The 24,342-nt window shown below is 42.9% G+C and overlaps 1 protein-coding gene across 2 annotated transcripts in view; it reads left to right on the forward strand.

The window, feature by feature from the left end:
• SH3KBP1 (SH3 domain containing kinase binding protein 1) overlaps positions 1 to 24,342 on the forward strand; it is a 308,270-nt gene that overhangs the window by 267,034 nt on the left and 16,894 nt on the right. For both annotated transcript variants that reach the window (XM_087813683.1, XM_016199360.2), the window contains one exon: positions 7,503 to 7,588. In XM_087813683.1, the coding sequence (XP_087669809.1) occupies positions 7,503 to 7,588 (86 nt within the window). The remainder of the gene's footprint in view (positions 1 to 7,502; positions 7,589 to 24,342) is intronic.

A 24,342-nucleotide genomic window follows, 5' to 3' on the forward strand; every position in this document is an offset into this window, starting at 1 on the left:
CTCAGGCCCCTGGTTTCTGCCTGGCACTTGAGAGGCACTCAGCAAATACATGTGTGCTCCTTTCCCTCTCCTGAGAGAGCTCGGTGGGTGGCTTTGGTGTGAGAGGGATTCCTACATGGTGGCAAGCAGATCATGCTTGGTAGCTCCTCATGGACCCCCTCAGAGAGCACATCAGGGGGTCTCTTGCGGGGGGGGGGCGGGGGACAGAAACCTGAGCAGCCTCCACCAGAGGCAGTAAGAGAGTTAGGGGAGTAGGGACTCGGGGAAAGCCAGGGACTGAGGGAGGACAGTTGATTTCTAGAGCATAGGAATCCCATAGGGCAATTACCTTTTCACATTGTAGGACTGTCTGCATTATTTGCCCACCTGGTTTCATTTGCATGTATAAACTTCTTTCTTTACTTCTTTCCACTCACACTTAGAATGGATTTTATTCCCTGCAGTGAGAACTAAACAGTAGTGACAGGATTTAGCCCTAGTCCAAACTGAGGCACATTGATTTTCCTGCCAGAGATGGCCAGAATTGGGCAGAGAAATAGTAGGAGATAGTGACACTTCACACAGGCACAGTGCTAATTGGTTCATATAATGCTTTTTCCATGGGCTATTTCTTTGAACACTCTTCCTCCAACTGGCACCCCACACCAACTTTTCTCAGAGTCCCCCTCCTCCAGGCATCTTTAAAGCCCCTTGCCCCTCTAAGGTGCCCAGTTGTGGGTTTGCAGATGAGGCTACAGGTGTCATCATCCTTTTGCCTTAGGGGGTGTGTGGGCTTGTCCTGCCCTGGATGAGTTCTGAAGTGAGGCCTGTTTCCACACACGCCTGCAGAGTCTGCACAAAGAACAGAAATTTGGAGGAGAATTGAGTGGGCAGTGTCCCATCACCTTCCAACATGTTTTCACCAACTATAAATAGCCACGCCTGTTTGTACTCATCCAAACAAGGACACAGTGCAAGGGGAGAGCTGCCAGGAAAACCACTGTGCTTCCCACTCCTTGTGCCCCTGGCCTGGCTCGAGCTGTCCCACATTTGAATGGAAAGTTTGCAGTCAAAAAGTATCTGTGATTTCTGGGACATTCTCGGCCACCAGGTGGGTATATAGGGACTCCACAGATATCAGCAGGGCCTTTGGGTTCACATTTCTGGGAAAGGGGAAGGAGGCTCCTCCTGCCTTCCCTCATGCTGATGAGTGAAGGAAACTGGGTTACTGCTGCTACAGTTTCATCCTTTCCTGATGGAAGGATTCAACCTTCCTGGACAGTAACTTCCCAGTGAAGAATGCTTCCCAAGGACTGGCTTCACATCTGCTACCTTCACAGGTGGGGGGAGCCCTCTTATAGTTGTTTATTTAAGAGAGAAAAAAATCTCTAGAATCATAAAACGTGTGCATGTGGATGCTCATTTTGATTATTGCCATCCCAAGTATGCTGGGCAAAGATAGGACTTGGCATCAGGAAGTTTCCATCTGGTTTCAGCTCTGCCACCAATTAGCTGTGTGGCCTTGAGCATAGGACCCTTGTCCACCCTTGGAGCACAGGATCCTTGTCCATAATAAAATGGGGGCTCAAGCTGAGTAATCTGATTCAATCTTAGTAGTCAGAGCCCAAGTCTGAGACGTGATGAGTGGGCAGCCAGGAAAGCAGAAGGGGAGCGTTTCCTTCCATTGGCCTCTTATCCTCAGTGCATGATTGGACTAGGACAAACGAAGTGAACTATAGGACCTGGTGATTTTACATTAGATGAGAGTGATAAAACAAGGTTGCAGAGTTGGAGCAAGAAAGAGACAGGGTAACTCAAGTCATTTCTCCAGTATCTTCACATTTCACATCTGCTGTCATCCACATGAGCTGACAACCCCCCCGGCTGGGGTGAAAACTGGAGAAAAATAGAGGATTCATGGTGTGCACTTCTATGGTTTCCCAAGCGCAGGGGATGGGGCTTTTCTATTTCTTTTCCTTTACTTCTCTCCCAGCTCTTTCCCCCCTATAATGATTTTTAGGCAGTTAAAGCCCAAACATTTACACTGTAGTAATAGATCCTTCTGATGACTTCCAAAAACAGTCATCATCAGTACTTGGGATCTTTTTGTTCAGTGAGAATTGATGTGTTTACTCTTTTTCTCTTCATTGCCACTCACCTCCAGAAGGGCTGTGGGGTCTTTTGGGTGGCTTTTGTTGCTGCTGTTAATGCTGCTAATTTATTTATTTACTTATTTCCTTGCCTTGGCTTCCAATGCACTCTAACACCTTTTCCAGGACACATGTCTTGGCTTAACTGTCCCAACTTGGGCTAAATTGGGCCATGCCACTGGCTGAGCTCATGTTCTCAAGGGATGCACATGGCACACCTTCCACGTTTCTTACTGTGCACATATCCGATCTCATGTCTCAAGTCCTAAGTGGTAAGAGCAGGCCCTCAGGGTGGGTCAGGTGTGTGATTTTTGTTTATTATTAGTACTTTTAAACTCAGGGAGCAAAGGCAATTTAGACAGCTGGCAGTGAGCTGCAGTGACCAGCTTCCTGGCATCCTTGGTAGTTCACCGGCCCCTTGACCAGGAGTCTGAGAGAAGCAGCTTTGAGAAGTGGTCAAGAGCTTGGGCCCTGGAGTTAGAGTTACTAGGTTCAAATCCAGACCCTACTAGTCTACTACTTTTATAACCTTCTATAAGCAAGTGACTTAATCTTACTGAGCCTCAGTTTCCTGATCTATATAATGAAAAAAAGGGCATCAAAGGTAAGGTTCTCCAGGAAAAAGACGGGCAGCATTTAGTGTGCAGGATCTGTTTTAGGGCTCAGTGCCCACTGAAGGAAGAAGGAAGCAGTGTTGGGCAGAGAGAGATGTCAGGATGTGATACTGGCTTACCAAAGCCTCAGCCAACTCCACAGGGAGCTTTGGGGCTAAAATGGTCCCTCCAAGTTGTCCTGTGTTGAACTGAAATGGCCAAGACTTGTATAGCATGGGTTATAGTCTACCCTGGAAAGGGTGTGCCTCAGCCGAGGAGACTCTTTACAGCTGGGGTGGTCCCTGGAGGAGCCAACAGCACTCCCAGGAGCAGGGACACCCAGCCTTTCCCTGAAGGAGGCTCTGGGCCGTGTAGCTCTGTGTCCATGAGGCAGAGTAGATATCTCAAGGGCTGGTTGTGATGATTGAATAATATATGAAAGGGGCAATCCTCATGCCTGGCTCATGGTAGGCCACCAGCTATCAGTTGCTGCTGTTATTTCTATGGGATTGTATGTTCTACTTCATCCTGCTGGATGTCCTTAGGCTAGTCAACTTGTTCCCTGTGATTTAGGTTTTCTGTCCAGTAAAGCAAGGAGACTCTTAGCAGCTAGTTGCGTATCCAACTCATGTGTTTTAAGTGTCCATATCCAAAACTGCTGAGAAAAATACAAGAACATAACATTATTTTGATTTAAAAATCAGAAATGAGTAAGGACAACCTTGTTCTGATATCTTTAGATATATGGTGATATGCCTGCTTTCTTGTATTTTCTCCTTATATTTAACAGCTGTGGGCAGAGAAACTCACCATACAAAAACCCTCATAAGAGCTAGTAAATTACAAAAGGATGGGCTTTTTTTCTTTTGTTGAATTTAGTAACATCTTTAACTGACAAAATGGTATCCATGTGTTGGGCAGACTGGAGGAAAGCAGGGACCATTGAGGACTGCAGTTTCATTGGGCGTCAGCGGCTCCAAACACGTGCTTTGGAGAATTTCAGAAATTCTGGTATTTTTTAGAACTAAAACTCATTAGCATTGTTGTAAGAGTCTATAAATACAGTGAAAGGCATTTACAAATAGATTTTGTAAAACGCTTCCACTCCCACAGTCTGAACACTGTCAAAACACCAGCTGCAGCTTCCCTACTTGGAAGGATCAGACCTTTTTTAAAACTACACCTACTGTGTTTTCAAAATAGGCTTACTTCTGGCCCTGTATAGAAGATAATTTCAGCTGAAAGCCTGTGTCTGGCTCTTGGTATGAGGGATTGGGGCTCAGTAGAGAGATGGGGGATCCCAGTCTTTCTTCCTATCAGAATGTGGCTGGCACTTTAGAATCTGGGGAAGGGTCACTCAGGGATGGTACTGCCTATTTCTTCAGGGTGGGCCCTCATGACCTGGGCCTCTCAGTCTAGGATTTGTAACTCTACACACACCCTAGGTGAGTTCCAGGTGTGGTCACAGGTGATCACACGGGCACCTGTGGTCAGAGATTCTTAAAGGACAGTTTGTACCAGAGGGCAGGCAATCTCACCTTTTACCTCGATTATATTGTTGGGGAGAAAGAGCAGAAGCTGCATGAATTGTACAGTCTCTAGCATTAAAGGAAAATTTTGAAAGGAAAGAAAAATTTACCTATAGTTTTATCCCAGAGACAACTACTATTAACGTTTTGGACTGTTTTCCCCCCATCTTTTTCCTATGTATGATTTGGTTTTGTTTCATTGGTTTCACATAGGTCTGATCATACTGAATGTCATACAACTTTGCCTTTTGGGAAAAAATGCATTTATTGTACAAATACATAATGCATGCCCATTTTAGAAAAAAAGGCACATGTTCATTAATTCTACAAGTGTTTTTTGAGCCCCTGCCCTGTACCAGGTGCTGAACTGGATGCTAGAAATCACCTATTAGACTACCCTGGAATAACCACTAAATATTCTTCCAGTCTTTAAAAAAATCCCTCCTCCTAATATATCAGAAGTGCACATGGTGTGTGTGCATTGAGGTTCATGTCATTTTAAATTTGCCTTTGTTCCTTGATGTCATAACATCATAACATCCTGTTGTCACAAACTGTTTATAAATATCATTTCAATGGCTATATAAAAATATGCCAAATACCATAGGTTATTCTGTTGTTCTGTACTTATGAAAGATTCCAGTTCTTTTCAGTTTTTTGTTATTACGAATAACACTGTGATAAACATATTAACCTGCCAAACCCATTTGGGTATTTTAGACTGTTTCTTTAGCATATACTCCCAGAACTCGTCCAAAGTACCATAAAACGAGGTATGCCTGTGATGTGCAATAGGGTTCTCCACAGTCCCTCAAGATAAGGCTAACATTTGACTGGAAGCTTCAAGCTGTCAAATCAAGGAGGGAAATGGCAGCTCCAGGGTTCACAGTTACCAAAATGTATGAATAAACCAAATGTTTCAAAGCAGCCAACTTGTTCTGCAGTACAGGTGCTTAACTGGTGCGCAAAGCTCCTTCTTCTCCCCACCAACACCCCCTCTGATTTTCCCCCCAGCTGCCCACCAGGGGGTCACCTCAGACCATCCTCCCCTTTGGCCAAAAAAAGCAGCCCAGTGGAATTAACTGGACTTTCGTTGCCTGAGTGACCTGTCTCTGTGGACAGAACACGTGTTCTTATCAGTTTTTGGTCCTTGGTGTGTTCCCAAAAGGACAGAACTGTCTGGCTGTGGTAACTTGAGTTCAGTCAGTTAGTCTAGAGGAGGACAGCACCCAATCATTCAGGCTCCATAGATACTAAATAATAATATTAAGCGCCCTGAAGACTTTAAAAAATGAAAATGCTTTCCTACTAATAATACTTCATTTCTTAAACATTTCATTCAGAAAGTTACATTCAAATTAGTGGATTCTGGGGCCTCCGAATAAAATGTTTTGAAATAGATTTCCTCAATCCCACTGTTTCTCTTGGCTCGGATCTGTCCAAGGGAGCATGCCCTGTGGGGCCCAAGCTTTGGTAGCCAGGGGATGGAGAGAGAATCCGCTATGGAAACCTGGCTTAGGGGGGCCTCCACCACCTTAGGGGTTGGGGTGAGGCATGAAATAAAGGCTCTGCTCTGAAGTTCAAGTTACTTCCCCTTCCCAAGTAGAGTAGTCCATGTTCTCCTTGAACTTTGATTTCAGCCAAGCTCTGAAAAGCCCAGGAAGTCTCATAATGCACACACAGACAGTCTTAGAGCTGTATTTTTCTCTTGGTGAAGGCCAAACCATTTGGCTCAGCCCTTGTTCCCTGGAGTTCTCACCTCTGCTAATCTTCAGTTGAGGGTGCTTGAGGTTATACTTGAGGTTAAGAGTCAGTCTTGTTCATTTGGGAACTGACAGAGGCTTCGTTCCATCCATTGGGTATTCTCTACCATCACAGGATATGCATGTCACACTGAATGCTACCACCACCACCCCTCTTGAGTGAGAAACCCAGGCGTTGGCCCTGTCAACTCCCTCCCTTACTCCTATGTTTATAGGTCTCCTGCTTCAGTTTCTCTGTCTCCCATTATCTCCAGGACAAACTGAACCCTGCAGTCTGACCTTTGCCAATCTTTCTCCTCTCACTACTCTCTGGGGACCTCAGGCTTTAGCCCTGGGACTCCTGGCCACTCTGGGTCCTTACTGATATGTCCTCTCTCCTTTTTCCTCCAAGGCCCCACTGTAATGTCATCTCCTCCATGTGCCCGGGGACTGCCATGCATATTCCCTGCACTGACTGAATCCTCCCCAGAGGACTTTGATGTGCCTGCATCTTGTACAGCCTATACCATGTGGGCTTGTGGTTGTCTGTCTGTCTCTCCCATTTAGACCATGAGACCCTTCACAGTAGGTACCACCTGGCATGGCCCTCTCAATACCCCCATGTGTTACTCATTATGTAGTTTGGCCTCAGGCCATGGTGACTGCCAGAAGCCATGAGATGGACTATTTCTGTTGCTTTCTTGAGAATGACTGCTTGGCTTCACCCTCTCATTTTATAGGCAGCATTTTTTTTCCCTATTTCACTGCCATCCTATACCTTGGATAATCTCATTTGGGAGCTGCCCTTTTGGAAGAATTTGGAAGAACCTTCTGCTCATGCATGAATGGGCTGTTTCTCTCATCATCTTGGAGGCCCATTCCTGTCCCCAAAGGCTGTTCCTCACCCAAATACAGAGGGAAGTCACGCATGTCCTGATGGGCATGGGGGCACCCACCCAAGAGCTGTCTAATTTTACAGCCTGTGCTCTGGCGCCAGCTTTCAGGCTGCCAGATCTCAACTTGACACCTTGTGCCTGTCAACAGCCTGGCTGATGCCTCAGCCCCAGGCCAGAAAACCTTTTCCTCAAGGTTAAAAGTAGTTGACCTTTGACAAGCAGCGTTGGCTACATTCCTTGCTCCTTAAAAGGGAAGCTCCCAGTTACTGTGTGCTGGTGCTTATTTGGCCATCAGGCAGGGGCAGGGCCTGCATTGTACCCTGTGTACCAGCAGGAGGGTTTGTGGCTAAAGGTGCATTGCTGAACAGTCGTTATTAAAATAGCCATCTTTGAAAATGTGTGCTGGAGAGGGGGGCATCCAGTCTGTCGGCCACTTTGCACCAAGGCCCAAGTGTCTGGAGAACTCTTTGGCTCCTACTGGCTTCCTCACAGGCGACAGTGCCACCTGCCCCACACACAGCACACTCCTTAACTTGTGTGCAACAAGAAAGCTGACAAAATGACAAGGACATGCACCAATTATTAAATGCCTGGACTTGTGTTTTGAATGTAGGGGTGACGGTCCAAAGATTGACTTGGTGGGCAGTTCGCTATCCGGCATCCTGGACAAGGATCTCTCGGACCGCAGCAATGACATCGGTGAGTAAGGAGAACATTCTTGCTTCTCTTTGCACAATTTTGAAGGAACTGCAGAACTCGGTTTTTCCCTTCAGGCAACCTGATGAGAACTAACACAGCTATTTAAATGCAAGGCTAACAGCCCTGGTTGGTTTTAGGTGTTGCAGTTTTGTAAACAAGGGAAGCAATGTTGGTTCCCACATTAATACACAATGCCTGGGATTTTTACTCTCCCTGGTCTTACAAATTCCTTGCAAGGTCCAATGAAAAGAAATGATGAATAAACCTTTTTGTAAAAGGGGGCATTAGCACTTATGTTCATATTTTTATGCTTTTACTGTAATGAGGTGAATGGGTAAAAATGCAGAATGGCAGAGTTCATTGCAAACACAGCACTAAGTGTTTTGACTTTGAATTTAAAATGAGCTTTGGTATAATAATTGCCACTTAGTTCAGAACATGAGTGAGTTTTCCCAAGGTCAAGATACCACCATGTGATAAATGGGAAGGTAGCTAAATCTCTGTGGGTAAAAAAGTTGGAGGGTCTTTTGAGGATATACATGGGTGGGTTTGAGGTCACATGTGTGCTGGTTGAGGCCACTGTTGGTTTCACTTGGGTGACAGCCCTTTTAAGAAGTCCAGATTCAAGGACTTAATTTTTTTTAGCTTTACATCTTTTATTTGTACCTATCATGATCATAAGTTAGCACTGTCTTATATTCCACATAAGAGAAGGGGCTACATTTTGGAATTTGCCTCTTTTAAATTAAAATTTTAATTTTGAAATAAGTATAGATTTTGCATGCAGTTGTAAGAAATAATGCAGGGATCCACATATACCCTTTACCCAGTTTCCCCCAATGGTAACATCTTATGAAATTGTAGTGCATGATCACAACCAGGATATTGACATTGATACAGTCCACCAGGTTCCCCAGTTTTATTAGTACTTGTGTGTATTTAGTTCTATGTAATTTTGTCACATGTAGGTTTGTGTATCCACCACTGCAGTCAAGATACAGAACATTCCATTGCCACTAGGATCCCTCTGTTGCCTTTTATAACCACACCCATCTCCCGCCTGCCTCCTTCTCTTCCCTGATGTCTGGCAGCCACTATCAGGGATTGATTTGACGTGGAAGATTTCTAGCATCATTTGTTTTGGCTGCTCAATTTAGAAACAAATGTCTGACAGTTGGCAGGCCCTGTAAGAGGCACCAGAGCACCTAGCATGAGCATTCTCATCACCTGAGGTTACTCCTCTGCTGGGATGGGTGCCATTTTCTTCTGAACCTGCTAAAAGAGTTGCATCTTCAAAACTGCTGACCTGCAGTCTCTGATCTGATCTTGTGAAGGCTTGAGAGTAGGATGTGTCATTATGACTGTAAACACCCAAAGTACTTGTCTTGTTTCCAGAATCTGTTCTGTATCCTCAGTCAGCTTTTGAGAAGCTTAGTCAGAAAGCATGACCTAGAGCTTCTGACAGCTTGGGCTGACGCAATAATAATAGAAACACTGGCCTGCTATAGCATTTGACCTGGTTAAAGGGCAAGGAAGAACAGAGCAGTGATTGGCTGTGAATGAGAAGGAATCATCAGAATGAGCCTGATTAAGTTCTGGTTCTACAGCTGCAGTTTAGCATTCAGGCCCCATTTCAAGGCAGGGTGGCCAGTGGGCACAGTGTCGGTGAAGGTACTGTGTGTTCAGTTTGTTCTTATTTTGTCAAGAAGACATTAATACCAAAAAACTATAATTCTTCAAGGTAATAACTTAACATATATGTTATTTGCATTGTGAGAAACAATGATTGACAGTCATGAAATCAACCACTACATACTTGAGTACCTACTACTTTAATGCAAGGCTGATTGGCTACCAAGGCGCTCACACACAGTCCTGCCTTCCAGGGTGTTTGGGTCTCTTTGGACCCCTAACACAGCAAATGAAAAGTGAAGTAACACTGACAATCTATCTAAATGATGACTGAGTGGTTGAAAGTAATGCTGCTCAGAGTTGGGGATGCTCCTTTGGCGCCCAGGGTGTGAGCGCAGGCTCTGTGAAGGGTCACAGACTTACCTGGATCTGGAAGTAGAGGCAGAGATGGGCAGGAAAATCACTTGGGGACTGCTGATAGCTGAGCATAGATCAGCCTGGCTTCAATAGAGGGTTTGTGCTGGCATGGAGGGTAGGGGCGGAAGGGAGGGGGCTGGAAGTGGAAGTCAGGACTCATTTGAGTTTGAGAGGGTTGGATTTGTAATTGATTCTGTAGGTAGTAGGACCCATTGATGGTTGACACTGAAGTGATATAATGAGGTCTGAAAATTCAAATATCACTGATGGAGATTTGTGGGACAAATGAGATGAAGGAAAGATGGGTGTCAGGAGTCAGTTTATTTGATGGTTCCAGTGAGAGGTAATGAGAGAGAGCCAGAATTAAAGTGCTCACAAAAGGATTGTAAAAGAAGAGATAGATATGGAAGCAGCAAAGTGAGAGCATTATGGCTAGGCCACAGATTGGATTTGGGAGTGGGGAGGAGAGAATGGTTTGTTAGTTGTGAGGTTTTAGGGTTGCATGGCTGGAGAAAAATGAGTTGGGTAGAAATAAGCATGTCTGGAGGAAGAACTGGTTTGGGGAAGACATGATGAATTCATTTAAGCATGTTGAGTTTGAGCTTTGGTCAAACATCCCCATGTCAGTGCTAGATGCAGGCTGAAGGTGGAGGGCTGGGGCCGGGGTGGTAGGCAGGGATGGCAGATAGAGATTAGGACCTTCCATGAGACAAGAATGCAGGTCTGGCTTCTGCATACCTGGATTTGAATGCTACGGATTCTGCTGCTTCCTGGCTGGGTGACCTTCCATAAACTGCATAGACTCCCTGACCTTCAGCTTTTTGATCTGTAAAGAATACTAAATCTCTATCAACTTCCTCATCTTCCAAAATTATGTAAAATCACTGGGTGGACTGCAAAAGGATAGAGAGGCTTATTTCTAATGTTGTTTGTATAGAAGTGATAAAGTCAACAGGAAAAATAAAATCCTTACCATGAGAACAAAGAACCTAGAGCTGAAGATCAAGCCCTGTGTAAAACGCACCTGTAAAGGAAAAGCAAAATCTTGCAACATCACAGGGGCCAAGGGAGGAAAGGATTTTAAGCAAAATGTCTTTAGGCCCAAATGCAGAAATTCTCTCAAGGAGAATAGGACATTGCAGAGGGGCTGGCTCTTTTCAGGGCTGCTTTTGTATCTCTGCTTTTGTGGCATGTGTTTATTGCTTTGAATCAAGAAGGAAATTACTTGTACCAGAATGTTTTGTTAGTGCTTCAGACAATTGAAGCTGTCCAAATGTGGGCTGCAGTGAATAGCAGAACACAGTCCTGAAAGCCATTCGCAATCATCAGTGTTAGCTATAAATAAATGTGTTTCCTCTTAATAAAGCTATAATTTTAAATTATTAAGATATTAAATTAGAGAACATGGCTTTTTCAGATCTCGTGTGGGCAGCTTTCAGCATCTGTCAGCCTGCGATAATTTAGAATGAAATCAGTTGGTCCCAAACTAAGTTGTTGATGTCAGTTTGAGATATTGTTTGTATCAAACTATGCAGCCATATTTCAAGGAACATAATAGAAAACATGGGTGAGCTCCAACACAGGCGTGTGCATGAATAGAAGTGAAAATTAAATTGTCCGGTTTTCTCTTGCTGATGGAAGACTCTCTGTTCCGATTGAATGGGAGATTATAGGCCGCGAAGTCAAATGCCATAACATTTACTTTTATTATGCCATAGATTGCAGTTCCCCTGGCATGGCGGGATTTATTGTTACACTTCAATACTATGGAGATTTCCCCGTTTCTTTCCCTCTAAAGCGCATGGCAGTGGGCCTCCAGGTGGGAAGCAGCCTGGGAACTAAGCCATCTACTTTCAACTAATTAACTTAGAAAAAGCCCTTTCATTCCTCTTCGGTTGCTTGCCTTCTTTGTTTTAACTTGCGTGTGTTTTTCCCATTCTGTTTGAGTCTTATCATACTGTTCCTACTTCCATCTCTTTACGTGGACACCACCCCCTCTTCACTTGAGGAAGCTGAGGATTTCTCCTCTGTCTTCTCCTTCCCATGCACAGACCCGCACTTCGCATTGTTAGTCAGTTTGGGGCCAAGTGTTATTAGCTTTAAAGTCGATGGACTTAGGATGCAGACCTGGTTTGAAAGCTTTGAAGACTAACTTCCACTTGTCCTCAATCTTGCCCAGATGCCTCCAGGTCTATTCATTTGGACCAGGAAATGCAAAAGCACTTTTCTACACCCTGAGAATGCTATTAAGAGCTAATTGATTTGGGGTGCTGGAAAGGTTCTAAAACTGGATTGTGGTGGTGGTTGCACAATTCTGTAAATTTACTAAAAATGACCAAGTTGTATTTTTAAAATGGGTGAACTATATGGTATATAAATTATACCTCAATAAAGCTGTTAAAAAGGAAAAAAGAGCTGATTGTAATTCTCATTGAGACTCACTTTGAGGTCTCAATGTCAAAAAAGATATACACACAACTAATTTATAAGTGTGGGGTCAGAAGGGCCCCTTTGCCCAGCTTTATAAAATAGTTGTGCTTATTTAGACTAATAGCCATTATATTGGTGTTTCTGAGTCCTCTGTACACTAGTCTTTTATAAATAGCATTATGTTTTAGATGTATTAAGAAAGCTCTCTACACAAAGTTTGTGGAAGAATCCTTTTGTAATACAAATAAGTTCCCTTAAGGTGTTAAATAAAGATATTATTTTACAAAGATTTTTTAAAATTGGTTTTAGAGAGAGAGAGAGAGGGAAACATCAATTTTTTGTTCTACTTATTTATGCGTTCACTGGTTGATTCTTGTATGTGCCCTGACTGGGGATCTAACCACAACCTTCGTGTATCAGGTTAATACTCTAACCAACTGAGCTACCCTGCCAGGGCTACAAAGTTTTCTTAAGTTGAGGCCCAGCTGGACATTGATAAGTATGATTACAGCTCTGGTTATAGAATATTCACAAAATGTTTGGAAGGCTTAGGAGTGTTTTCTAAGAATATTTGTAAGTAGAACATGTCTTTATCGTCCTACCTCCTCTTTCAGGTACAACTTGCAGATAGTTGCTTCTGAAGAATGTAGCTGGGTGTGTAATATCCTAGTGTGAGAACTTCATCCAATACAATTACGAGCACATGTTCCCTTTCTTCATCTGCCTTCCACCATCATCCTGAGGTTATTATAGTGAGTGAAATAATAGCAGCCCGAGTGAGCAAAGGGAAGGAAAGAAGGAACTAACAGTAACTGGAACGCCACCTATGTATCTTGAATCTTTTGTGTATTTCTCATCATCGCCAGCCCTGTAAAGGAGGTAGAATGACTAATTTTTATAGGGAAGGGACAGGGGATAAAGAAAGCCAGGTAATTTAGGCAAGGTTAACTGGCTAGTGAGTAGCAGAGTTGGATTTGAACCCAGGTCTCCCCAACCCATGGGTCCAGATATTTCAGTGCATGAGGTTGGTCTACATCAGGGGTTCTCAACCACTCTCCCCAGGGGACGTTTGATGATGCCTGGAGACATTTCTGGTTGTTACAACATGGGGGGGGGTGCTACTGATATCTAGTGGGTGGAGACCAAGGACACTGCTAAGCATGCTACAGTGCACAGGACAGCCCAACAGCAAAGACTGATCTGGCCCTAAATGTCAATAGCACCAAGGTTGAGAAAGCCTGGCCAGTGTCAAGAATCTGATGGTGAACTGGGATCTGCAGGGCTGAGGACAGTGTCCCCTCAAGTGCAGACTTGTGGTCCTGAAGTGGCCCATCTCATTTCCTGAGGATCCTATAAAACACACAATTGGAAAGTGGTGTCAAAGCTTTTTGAAACTGGATGACTTTATATACAAAAATGTAAATATATTTGAGGTAATTAAACATCGGCCAAGAAAATCTTCATGACCTTTGAGAGAGCGTTCTTCCTCAGGCTTATGACAAGTTACTTGCTCTAGAAAAAAAGTGATATTATTTCAATCTGATATTCACATGGAAATATTTTTATATTTGGGATTAGATACTCTTCCAAGATTTAATATAGTGTTTAAATGAGTATTAAATAAAAGGGCAACAAACATGACATTTAATTAATGCTATATTATAACTTTGTGCTTTTCAAGACATATATGAAGCCATTTAATAGTGACTTTTACCACAAAATTTTTGTTATGACATCAAATCTCTATAAACAAGTGATTGAATTCTTAACTTATTTTGACATTTCTGCCTTTTACCGTAAGAAATCATTTCTTCAGATTCTCGGACAGATTCGGGGGTGAAGACTTAGATCCCTGGCTTTGAGCTGTTGGTTTCTGTCCCTGTTTTCTATTTTAAATTTTCCCTTTGGGCCTTGTAGCATTTCAGGTCAGTTGAGTGAATTCTCGGGTTTAATAGGACAACATACTGTGTCCTGCCTGTCTTAAAGAACCCCCAGGAGTGACATTTGGAGTGTTCCAGATGGAGTGCTGGCTGACCGTGAGTGTGAGTGAGCTGTGCCTCTCAGCTCTCTTGGGGTTAGCCACTCTGACATGAGAACTTTCATGCAAGGGCTACGGTTCACTCCTACAGACAGTGTCTCTTTACCCGTGACCTTCAGACACAGCCTTGGGGATCAGGGACATGACTGACATTACTCATGCAGAGAAGAGGAAGATGTGATCTCTGTTATGTCAGGGTCAAGTCTGGGGGTGAGGCTGTGAAGTGTGTGTGTGTGTGTGTGTGTGTGTGTGTGTGTGTGTGTGTGTGTACGCATGCCTCTCTGGATCCTATCCAGGGACACAAGTCACGATCAGACTTCACTTTCTATCAGGACTATTTGTGAAGCAATATGCATTTCTCAAGCATGATGACAAAGAACAAAAGAGATTGTGCTTAAGGTCAAGTAAGTGCTTTATACCAAGGAAGTGAAACAGATTGAACTTCTGATTGGTGGGTCTTGGCTCCAGTTAACTCAGATGTTCTATGCCTGGACCTCTCCCCTGGTTCCTGACCTCTCACCTAAGACTCTTAGGGCTCACAGCCTAAGGCTTACAGCCTAGGTTTGTGCTGAGTAAATGTGCTCAAGCCGTCAGTCAGCACTGGTTTCAAGATCATCTCACAGTCCTCGAGGAGATGGGCTGGTGGCAAGGCCTGTGTTCACTACTTCCAAGAATCTAATACCAGATGTAAACTGGGGGTGTCCACTAACAGACCTTCACAGAAACATTGGTCCACACCAAAACTGAGGTGCTCACCTCTGCCTACTTAGCCCCCCCTTAGGGAATTCCTGGCCTGTCACAGTCCATTGCGTTGGCTGGGTTTGTACTTAGTTTTGATGGGTTCCACACCCATCACATCCAATAAGCACAAAAGCAACAAACATCCAGAGTGCCAGTAGGAAAAGTCTCATGAATACTATAGAAACACAGGTGGAGATTAAACAAATCAAAGTGAGGAGACAGTGACAAATGTTGAATAGTTTGAATAGTTTCATGGGAGCATTTGGGGGTGTGAATTATTCTAAAACACAAAGAGTGAACAGTGCCATGATGCCTGAGCCACCTACAGCCATCAGCCTGCTCAGAGGAAAAGTAACTGACAGGTGAGAGGAGTGGAAGGACATTCAGGTGTGTAAAGAGCTCAGTTCAGACAGTTCTTGGCTTGGAGAGGTTCACAGTACTCAGTAGTCATTTGCATTTGTGGTCCAGCCCAGGAGCTCACGTGTGTAGAGGCAGCATATCCTCCCCTGGGATTTTGATCGCCTGCCTCTCTGTGGTCAGGGCTCTTGAGTTCTTCCTTCAGCCCAGTGGCTTGAGCATCTCCGCTTTTGTACTGAGACCATTTATAGGTCTGAGAATACAAATGCAGAGGAGTTAAAGTAGTCTATGCACAGGAAAGGGACTTATACAGCAATCTTTGTTACATCTGCAGTGTGCTCAGCTGAGGCCCCTGAGCTGGGAATGAATGTGGAGGCAAGAAGAGAACAGGTGATGTTCAGCTCTGATTCCACATGGCATTTATTTGGCCTGCAGTGTCCCCTCCGCCCCCTGCCGGTGGCTCACAGATTGGCAGGGCACAGTTATGGCTTCCATTTCAATTGTAAATATCCAGGGGGATATACCACCTGCCAGAAAACCATGCTCAGGTCCCCCTTTGTCAGACTAAAAGCATTATAGACAAACTCTACTTTATTAAGGAGGAAAGCTGAGTTATCAAACCCTTTCTCTAGCCATAGACTCTTATTAAGGCGTGGCCTAAAGACCTTGGACTTCTCAGCCTCTTGCTACCTTTGATTCATTAAATAAGAAAAGTGATGAGCACTTGAGGAGTGAGGTTGGTGAGACCCATTAGAAGGTTATTAGATCTGGTGGTGACAAGCTAAGGATGAGGTGTAAGGAAACAGGGAGCCCGGATTTAGAGCCAGAAGAAGCCTCTTTATTTAGCTTCGATGTGACCTATGGTGACGCTCTCTGCCTCCCTAGGCCTGAGTCACCTCTCCCAGAGGTTGTTCATAATCTTTGGAATTTCACAGACTCATCTACCAACCAAAATAGGCTTTTAATGTGATGGAGGGCTGATTTTTATTTCACTAATTAAGCACGTTTTTAAAAACGAATGCCATCACCTGGTAGAAGGGATATAATCTCCAAGTTTTTAAAATTGAACACATTTAGCTTACTGGGAGACTCACAATGGTGGCCTTCTTTTTCTCTTCATGACCAGCGACAACTTTATCTTGGATGCATGCATACCAGTTCTTGAGATGGTGTTTGAAAACCACAGGTCAGGCACTTGTCTGCAGAGATGAAGGTGGGGAGAGAAGAGAAATGTTGGGGGAGGGTACACAAAAGGCCCCAGAGAGAGGTGGGTGTTGAAGCTCTGGCAAAAACGTACTGCCCAGAAATGTACAATTAGTAGATTAATTTTTTTTATAGTGATACAGTTGCTTGTGATTTTTTAAAAAGTCACTCATGGAATGTCAGATTTTTAAGGACACTTTAAATACTTTGTACCTCTGTCCTCTGCTTCCTCCAGAGCTGGAGTACGGGACCCACCAGCCCTTCTAGCAGTTCAGGAGGCGCTGGTCCCTCCTGGTGTGGTGAACAGGACACTGGGCTTCAGACAGGTGGCATCTCCTCCTCAGGTTTTGTACTCAGCATAAATTTGGGCTTCCATGTAATTCTGGACATTAGGATGTTGTTGTTTCAAACGCACATTAAAATTTTTTGTGTCAGATTGTTCCTCCTCTGTCTAAGTAGAGTGCTGTTGACTAAGATGGAATGAATGCTCTGTGTGACTTGCTCCCTAAAAGGAAACTGGCCTTCAGCCTGGTTGCATATCCCGCTGTAGCACACCATTGAGCCTGGCCTCGTATGTCTTTCAATTTTGGTTTTTCATCTTTAAACCAGGGGCTTGGATAAAATGATCAGAGGGCCCCAGGTCAACCTGGAATCCTTGTTTCTCTGACTCTGTTTCTTTTTTATTTTTATTTTTAAATGTCTACTACTCTTGATCCACATAACCTGGGTTTTCTATCTATCTATCATCTATCTATCTATCTATCTATCTATCTATCTATCTATCTATCTATCTATCTATCTATCTATATTTTTTCTTTATTGTTGAAAGTATTACAGATGTTCCCTGTTTTCTTTAGCTGAGTAGTCTGGACATTGAGAAAACTGCTCTTTTGGCAACCTCTGAATCCTCTTTAAAATGAAATAGTTTATTCTTTTATTTGTCTCTTTACCTCAATTCCTTTAGTTCTGTTAGTTCCTTTAACCTAGAATTGATCATTTAGCCCGTTCTAAGGTCTCATCTAGGCTTTCTTTTATCTAAAGATATTTGCCTATAAAAGATTTGCTGGCCAAATGCAAGTCTAAGTTATTAACAATTATGGATATAATAGTTATGGTATAAATTTTATAAAGTTTTAAAATTATTCATTCACATTTAAAAAAACTCTTTATGATTTTTTTTCACCCAAATTCTTACAGAGAAATGTAAAAAGGTAGGATGTTTGCCATCCTGAATAAATTTGAGTTCCTAGAGCAAACCCTTATAGAGCGGCAAGATAATCCCAAAGGGTCACCGAGGAAAAGGTGCGGTGTACTGGGTAAACTATGGTTTTTAGGCACACTTGGATTTGAATCTGAGCTCTGCAAATTCTAGGATGAGTGACTCTGAAATCCACTTTCCTCTTCTGTATGACAGGGTTAATAATGCCCACCTACCTTCGAGGGTTGTTGTAAAATTGAGACATAATGATGTGATGTGGCTGATACAAAACAGGCACTTTCTTTGGTAGTTGGTATAGCTGCAGCTCAGATGGAGAGAAGCACCAGGCATCACCCTTCATTCTTACCATGACTACTGTTATTGGAAATCAGGAGAGTTCTTGAACAAATAGCATAAATCAGCTGACTAAGATTTTGATAGTTGTGTCTAAAATCAGTCATTTCATACACAGCCTATTCAGTTGTGTCTTTATTTTAAAGAGCTTCTCCTGCTCCCCCAATTACAAAGGGAATAGGTGCTTACTTTAAAAAATAAAAGGACACAGGAAGTTAGAAAGTATAGCCCCTGGTATCTCAGTCTCTCCCTGAGATAATCACTGTTACACATACTTTTAGAAATCTTTCTATGATTGGATGTATGTATGGTTTTTTAAAATGTGATCCTGTTATACATACGATTCTGATCCATCATTGTTTTTGTACTAAATAATATATGCTTAACATCTTTCCACATAAGTCACGTAGATCAACCTTATACTTTTAAAGGCTACATAATATTCCATTGTATGAGTCTACCATAATCAGTTCTTTAGAAGGAATGCTGCAAAGAGCAGCCTAGGATAGGGATCTGCAAATGGGGCTACCTGTACCTTGGGGGGACATGGAAACTTCTCAGGCTACTAATAGTGCTCTTCTTATGTGCTCTTTCTTCAAACTTATCTCCTGAGAGCCCTGGTGCATGCTGCTTCTCCTTTTCCTACTCCCCTTTCCCAATTGTCCTCTCCTACTTTATATGGCACAGCCAATCTCTTGCCTGAGCCAGGGGTATAAAAACCCCTGGTGCAAACGAAGAGACAGCTCTAAGATTGGTGTTGGAATTAAGAAACTGAGTGACTCTATCAACTGGACAAAAATCCATTTACAAGTTGGTTGGTTTCTAATTCTTTGCTTCTAGCAAAATTGAAGAAAGTCTGTACTGAGTTGTTCGTTCATAAATTGTTAAAAATAGTTCTTGATGATGTTAGACTACTGTCTGAGTTTTGGTATATAACTCAAAAGGAGTTTAAAGAATTGAGTGACTGTGATAAAATTCTTTACATTTCCATCTAATTCTATTTATGTGAACAAAGTTTCTTAGCACTAACAACTATAAAATGAAAAATAGGAATAGAATTGATACCAAACGATGTCATTTTTGTGCTAAGTAATAATCATCCAATATGCATGAGATATCTGGGGGGAACCCAATAAAATTCTACTTTTTTATGCTTATAAATTATTATCAAAATGTGTGGTATATGTGTATACATGTTTTGATCATTTGGGTACTGCTAATAATTATAGTGATAACTCAGTCCAGAAGAAGAAGAATTTCTACATTTAGAGTGTTGTGATTTTAGGAAACAAAATCATAAACTTCCATTTATATGCATTTATAGCATAAAAGATGATAATTAACAAAGGCCAAAAATATATTAAATTAGACTAAAATTCAGCAGTGGAAGTATGATGGAATATGAATTCAAGGAGGGGAAAGGAATGCTGCAGAATTTCCAACTTCTAAAGAAAAGCTTATTCATGATCTTTTTAAATAGATTATGGTTGTTGTTACATTACTGTGGTATTCAAATACATATTGAATGTATTTAGACAAGCAATATAGTTATGTTTTAAAAATCAATATTTAGATTATAGCAAATTATGTCCTCTGTGAATAAAAGCTATACAAAATTTTAGATGTCAACTTAAGATGTACATGGGTTTTCAAAATTATTTTAGAAGGAACACTGGCAAAAGAGTCTGAAGGCCACTGGCCTCATAAATATATCGTTCTACACTTATATAAACATTTCTAGAAGTGTTTATAGAAGTGTAATATCTGAAGGTGTACACATTTACCTTTGGCAATAGGTACTGCCAAGTGGCATCTCAAAAACAGTTGTGCAATTTATGTTCCTGTGAATAATAGCATAGCTACTATTTCCTATAAAAGAAATACATTATTAAATCTTTTTGCATAGGAAACTTTGGGTCTATGGTGAGCAGTTTTTAAAGGCATGAAAATGTGAAAAGTTGCTTTCTCGCACTTAACGTGGCTTATTATCGATCCACGTGAAGCACTTTACCTCTCCTCAGTGCTAGACTTCAGTAAGATGCATGCCCCATTCCCCTGATTTAAATTTGGTCCCCATGCTATCATTGCTAATTTAATTTTTTTACCTTTCTGTCATAGTAGCTAGCAGAGTTTGTAATTATATATATGTGCATGTGTGTGTTTGTCTCTCTCAGGGGCTCAAAGTTGCACGGGGCAGGGACCATGGCTACTTTGTCCATCCCTATATCCCCCCATGCCTAGCCCAGAGACTGGCTCATAGTTCTTGCTCAGTACATATGCCTTCAGTGAATGGACTGAGCATGAATGGGAAGAAATACCATGATGCTGGGTTGTGATCTTTGTTATCACTAGCCACAAGTGACCATTTAAATTTAATCTAATTTAATTTAAATAACAACATTTGGCTATAGTCCATGCACTCATTAGCCACATGGGGCAAGTGGTTACCATATTGGATAGTATAGATATAGCAGGTTCCTATCATCACAGCCAAGTTTTAATGGAAAGCGCTGATTAAGAGTGATTACTTTTATTCTCAAAATTATCACTATGCGGGCATGCAATAATACTTAATAAATGTTTGATTAAATGGATGAGTAAATAAACCCCTAATCTCTCTCTCTTATTCTTGTAATAGATTTCTCACTCTAAGCCCCATACCACTCCACAGGCTGCCACCAGGGATGTTAAAGTGCAGATCTGAGTATGTCCCTTTGCTGCTCGAAGTTCTTCCCAAGTTCCCATGAAATCCCAGTGCTTTAAGTTTCCATGTAAACATAACTTTGTGCTGAATAGCCAGACATTCTCAGTTAACTTGTCCAACTCCTTCCATTTTTTGCCAGATTTCCTTAAAGAAGCCAGCCTCTTTTTCTGACCTTTTGAAACACATTTGAATAAAATAGGAAAAGGCAATTTGTTATCAGAGCATACAGTTCTTGTGTTTGATATAGAAACAAGTCTCAGAATTCACTGTTGGTTGAATGAGAAGTAAGGTCAAGTGTTCCTGCTGTCTGTCCAATGCTCTGTAGTGGAAAGAATTCCACGGACATGAATTGGAATGTGAGCCCTGTCACTTTCTGGTTGTGACCTTGAGCAAATAGTCTAACCTCTGACCTTCCCTCTCTTCTTTTATGGAATAGAGAAGCACCTACAGAGCATGGGTTTAGGGAGGGTTGCATGAGAACGCTTGTGTGAAGCGTAGAGTAGTAGGGTGGCTGAACAGTAGCTCCAACCTGTTTACCCTCAGCATTTGTGTCTTGCAAAAGTCACACCTGGATTATAAATGAAAACACAACAGTTAATCTACTATATCCTTACACATTTTGGAGGGCTTATTTTCCTGCAGAAACTGATCAGTGCTCAAATGAGAATTTTTCGGTTGGTGAGTCAGCTACCACAGGTGTTCATTTGACCCCTAATTATGGGCCCATCTTTGTAGTCTGCACAGATGTTCCACACTAGTCACATGATTTACGTGCAGGGTGAGATTTCCTCCCTGCAACCATGTGGGTTTAGGGTTTTCGCATGTTAAATCTTAATTTTTAAAAAGGTGTGTTTTTCATTTTAAAAAGGTGTGTTTTTTAAATTAAGGTTTAGCCTTACTCTTAGATCTCTGTCTCCAAATCCCACAACTCCATCAATAGTGTATGAAAACAAAATTGTGCCTGTGTGATTTGAAAGAGTTTTCACATAATCTCTAATTTATAAAAGAATAACCCTCCAAAGCTGATAGCTCAGATAATTCTCTCTCTTTTTTTTTTTTTCTGGTGGAAAACTGAAGCCCAGAAAGGTTGTTTGTTAATTTATTCGATGATCACTTATTGAATACTCACCTCAAGCCAGGAATGATGTTAGGTGGGACAAACAGAAATAACAGCCACAGTGTCTTGCCTGACTCATGTGGGAGATAGATAAGTCAACAAGGAATGTCAGTTCAGGGTGCTAAATGCCAAGATTGGAGTGATGGGTGACTAGGGGAGCACCCAAGTCAGACTTTAGGATGCAATCTGGTTTCTTGGAAAAGGTCCCAGTTGCCTGAGCCAAGCCTTGATGGCCCCAGGGGAAGGGAGGAAAGGGGAGGGGAGGAAATCACCTGAGGGATAGAGAGAGAGGCAGGCACAGGCTCTGCTAAGGCACTGGGGTTTCATGGGAACTTGGGAAGAACTTCAAGCAGTGAAGGGACATACTCAGATCTGCACTTTAACATCTCTGGCGGCAGCCTGTGGAGTGGCATGGGGCTTAGAGTGAAAAATCTATTACAGCCGTTCCAGGTGAGAGGTTTCAACACTTTAGTGATCCTTGACAGGAGCATGCAGGAGCAGGGGTGGCTTCCAGAGATACTGGGAGGCAGTGATGTTGCCAGGCTTCAACTGAAGGAAACTTCCATTCCAGGGTTCTTTCTCAAATCCAGAGCAGTGAGCCACAATGAATAAACAGCCATTTAAGAGCTTGCAAATAGTTCCTTTGGTGACAGCTGGCTTGTCTCAGACTTTTGACTATTTCTCCTCTGTATTTTAGGTCACCTGTGGTCACTGGTATCATCCCTCCCATCTGTGGAAAATGAGTCCACATTTTCTAATTGAACTAAATAGGGTGTGACTGAAATTCATGGAAAATGGGCAATTCCATGTGGCATGAAGAGTCAGAGGCCTTTCCAAGCCAACTGTATCCAACAGGAATTATCCCCATATGTCTGCACAGGGCTTGTCTTCCAAGTATCACAAAAGCCAAGAACCTCTCATCCTTATGAAACTGACTTAAAAAAAAATACCCACCATCTCATTTGCCAGTTCAATAGTTTTGGATTGACTTATGGGCATTAAATCTATTTTTTTGATTAAGAGGAAAAATTTCCAGCCAGGCTGAGAAAGCTCATATCAGATTTCAGCCTGATTCATTTCAAAACCACCATGAAAACTGGGACATTTTCTTCGCACCACAATTGGTTAGTCATGGAAATTCTGCCTTAATCTCAGCTACTATGGTCACAGTCATGAGAGCGTGCTCTGTGCCACCGAGAAGTTAGGTTATAGTACTGAAGAGTTTCCCTCTTCACTGTCAGAAAGCAGAAGAGCATTGCAGTTCAGGGTCTGAGGTTCCTTTTTTCAGCAAGTGACCTCCTACTTGGTGTGTCTTTTTCTTTCTGACAGTTTGGTATTGTTGTTGTTTCCAAAAAGTGCTTTTTATAAGCTCAAACTGAAGAAAGTTCAACGTAGCTGAATATGCATGAAGTGAAGAGCCGCTCCCCGTGCAGGACTCTGATCCTCTTGAGTGACAGATGAGGCAGTCTTTTTGGCCATCTGTCGTGAAGACGTTGGCTGAGTATAGCCAGGCTTCAGCGTGTGCGGGTCTTTTTAGTGCAGACTTCAGCCAGTAAAATGAAATGGTCCAGCCAAGCTTGCCCTGCAGCTGTGGCACAGAATGCTGCCTTCCCCCCTGAAGCTGCTGCTTCAGGTCCCACTAGCAGTCACCTCTATAAGCTGCACTCCTGGAATCAGAGTGTTTATCTTGAGCTTAGTTTATTCATTCATTGGCATGTTCAGTTGTGCACTTGTTCCTTCATTTGCAGAATATTAAGCATGTTTTCACCAGGAATGTGCTGGACATCAAGAGCTCAAAGATGAGTTTCTGTCCTCGTGGGGCTCACAGTCTAAGTGTGGGAAACAGATACCCAACTCTGAGTCATTGTGAAAGTGTGATTTATGACAGACCACCATCTCACACGCCATCAAACCCTCAACTCCCAGGGGGACTTAATGATTTCAGGAGGGTGGGTGGGGAGCAAATGGAGTCTGGCAGATGTTTCCTGGCCATGAACTTGTCTGTCCCTGAATACTAGTGCATGTACCGAGTCCATCCCAAAAGGATCTGGGGCCATTCCACCTGCTCCCTCCACCCCTCTCCCTCCTCACTGTATGTTGGGTAACCTCACCAGCCTCCTTCTCACTCCAGCTGCAGTGTTTCTGACCTGTCACCAATCATCCAAGCCTTCAGTCACCACTTTGATCGGCTGCTCTGGCACCTCTGTTGCCCCACCCCCCACCTGGTCAGCACTTCCCAGCCCAGTATTGAGTCTTACTCCTGACAATTCGCCCACCCTGTAGCCTGTCTACTCACGGGGCCATGGAACACCCTGTCGCTCACTTGGTGGCCCCAACCTCAGCTCCCTCTCCTCACTTCTGCTTGGTCAAGTCCTTATCCCCTGCTCCCATCAGCTCCAGCCACTGCTAGAGCAGTGATTTTTTACTTGGCTGCTTGCTCATATCACCTGGGGAGATTGAAAACCTCCCCATGCCCAGCCTGCACTCCAGATGAATTCAGTCAATCCCCTGGGTGGGGTCCAGGCCTGAGTCTTTTGAGTTGTCCAGGTGGTTTCGCTGTACA

This window comes from Miniopterus natalensis, chromosome X, assembly GCF_054644295.1.
Source record: "Miniopterus natalensis isolate mMinNat1 chromosome X, mMinNat1.hap1, whole genome shotgun sequence".
In the NCBI taxonomy this organism is placed as follows: domain Eukaryota; kingdom Metazoa; phylum Chordata; class Mammalia; order Chiroptera; family Miniopteridae; genus Miniopterus; species Miniopterus natalensis.